A 331-nucleotide genomic window follows, 5' to 3' on the forward strand; every position below is an offset into this window, starting at 1 on the left:
CATGCTTCGCATTTACCTGTGCATGGCCAAACACTTTCCTATCCCCAATAGTATAGGGTAGGTCAGTCCCGCCAGCACTTGTACCATTAGAGTTCATGCTCTTAGGTGCAATAGACACACTGGGATCAGGGTTTGAGCTCTTGCGCACATTCCGAGCTTCTCTCAACTGAGGCCGTTCATCCACCTGTGGCTCTACGACAGTCAGGGGTGTACTAGCATCCTCTGCATCCCCTGAATCATCTACAGGAGCCCCAGACTTTGCCGTGCGTTCTATCAGTGGCTGCCTCAGAGCACTATCTGAGTCCTAATACACCAACAAAATTTGCTTGAG

General features: G+C 50.5%; 1 protein-coding gene across 1 annotated transcript in view; it reads right to left on the reverse strand.

Annotated features, from left to right (window-relative positions):
* Positions 1–331, reverse strand: part of LOC119591328 (mucin-12-like) — a gene marked incomplete in the record, with an annotated part of 28,957 nt that overhangs the window by 12,793 nt on the left and 15,833 nt on the right. Inside the window, 1 exon segment of the mRNA XM_037940058.1 lies at positions 17–304. Within this exon segment, the coding sequence (XP_037795986.1) occupies positions 17–304 (288 nt within the window).

This window comes from Penaeus monodon, chromosome 28 (assembly GCF_015228065.2).
Source record: "Penaeus monodon isolate SGIC_2016 chromosome 28, NSTDA_Pmon_1, whole genome shotgun sequence".
Lineage (NCBI taxonomy): Eukaryota > Metazoa > Arthropoda > Malacostraca > Decapoda > Penaeidae > Penaeus > Penaeus monodon.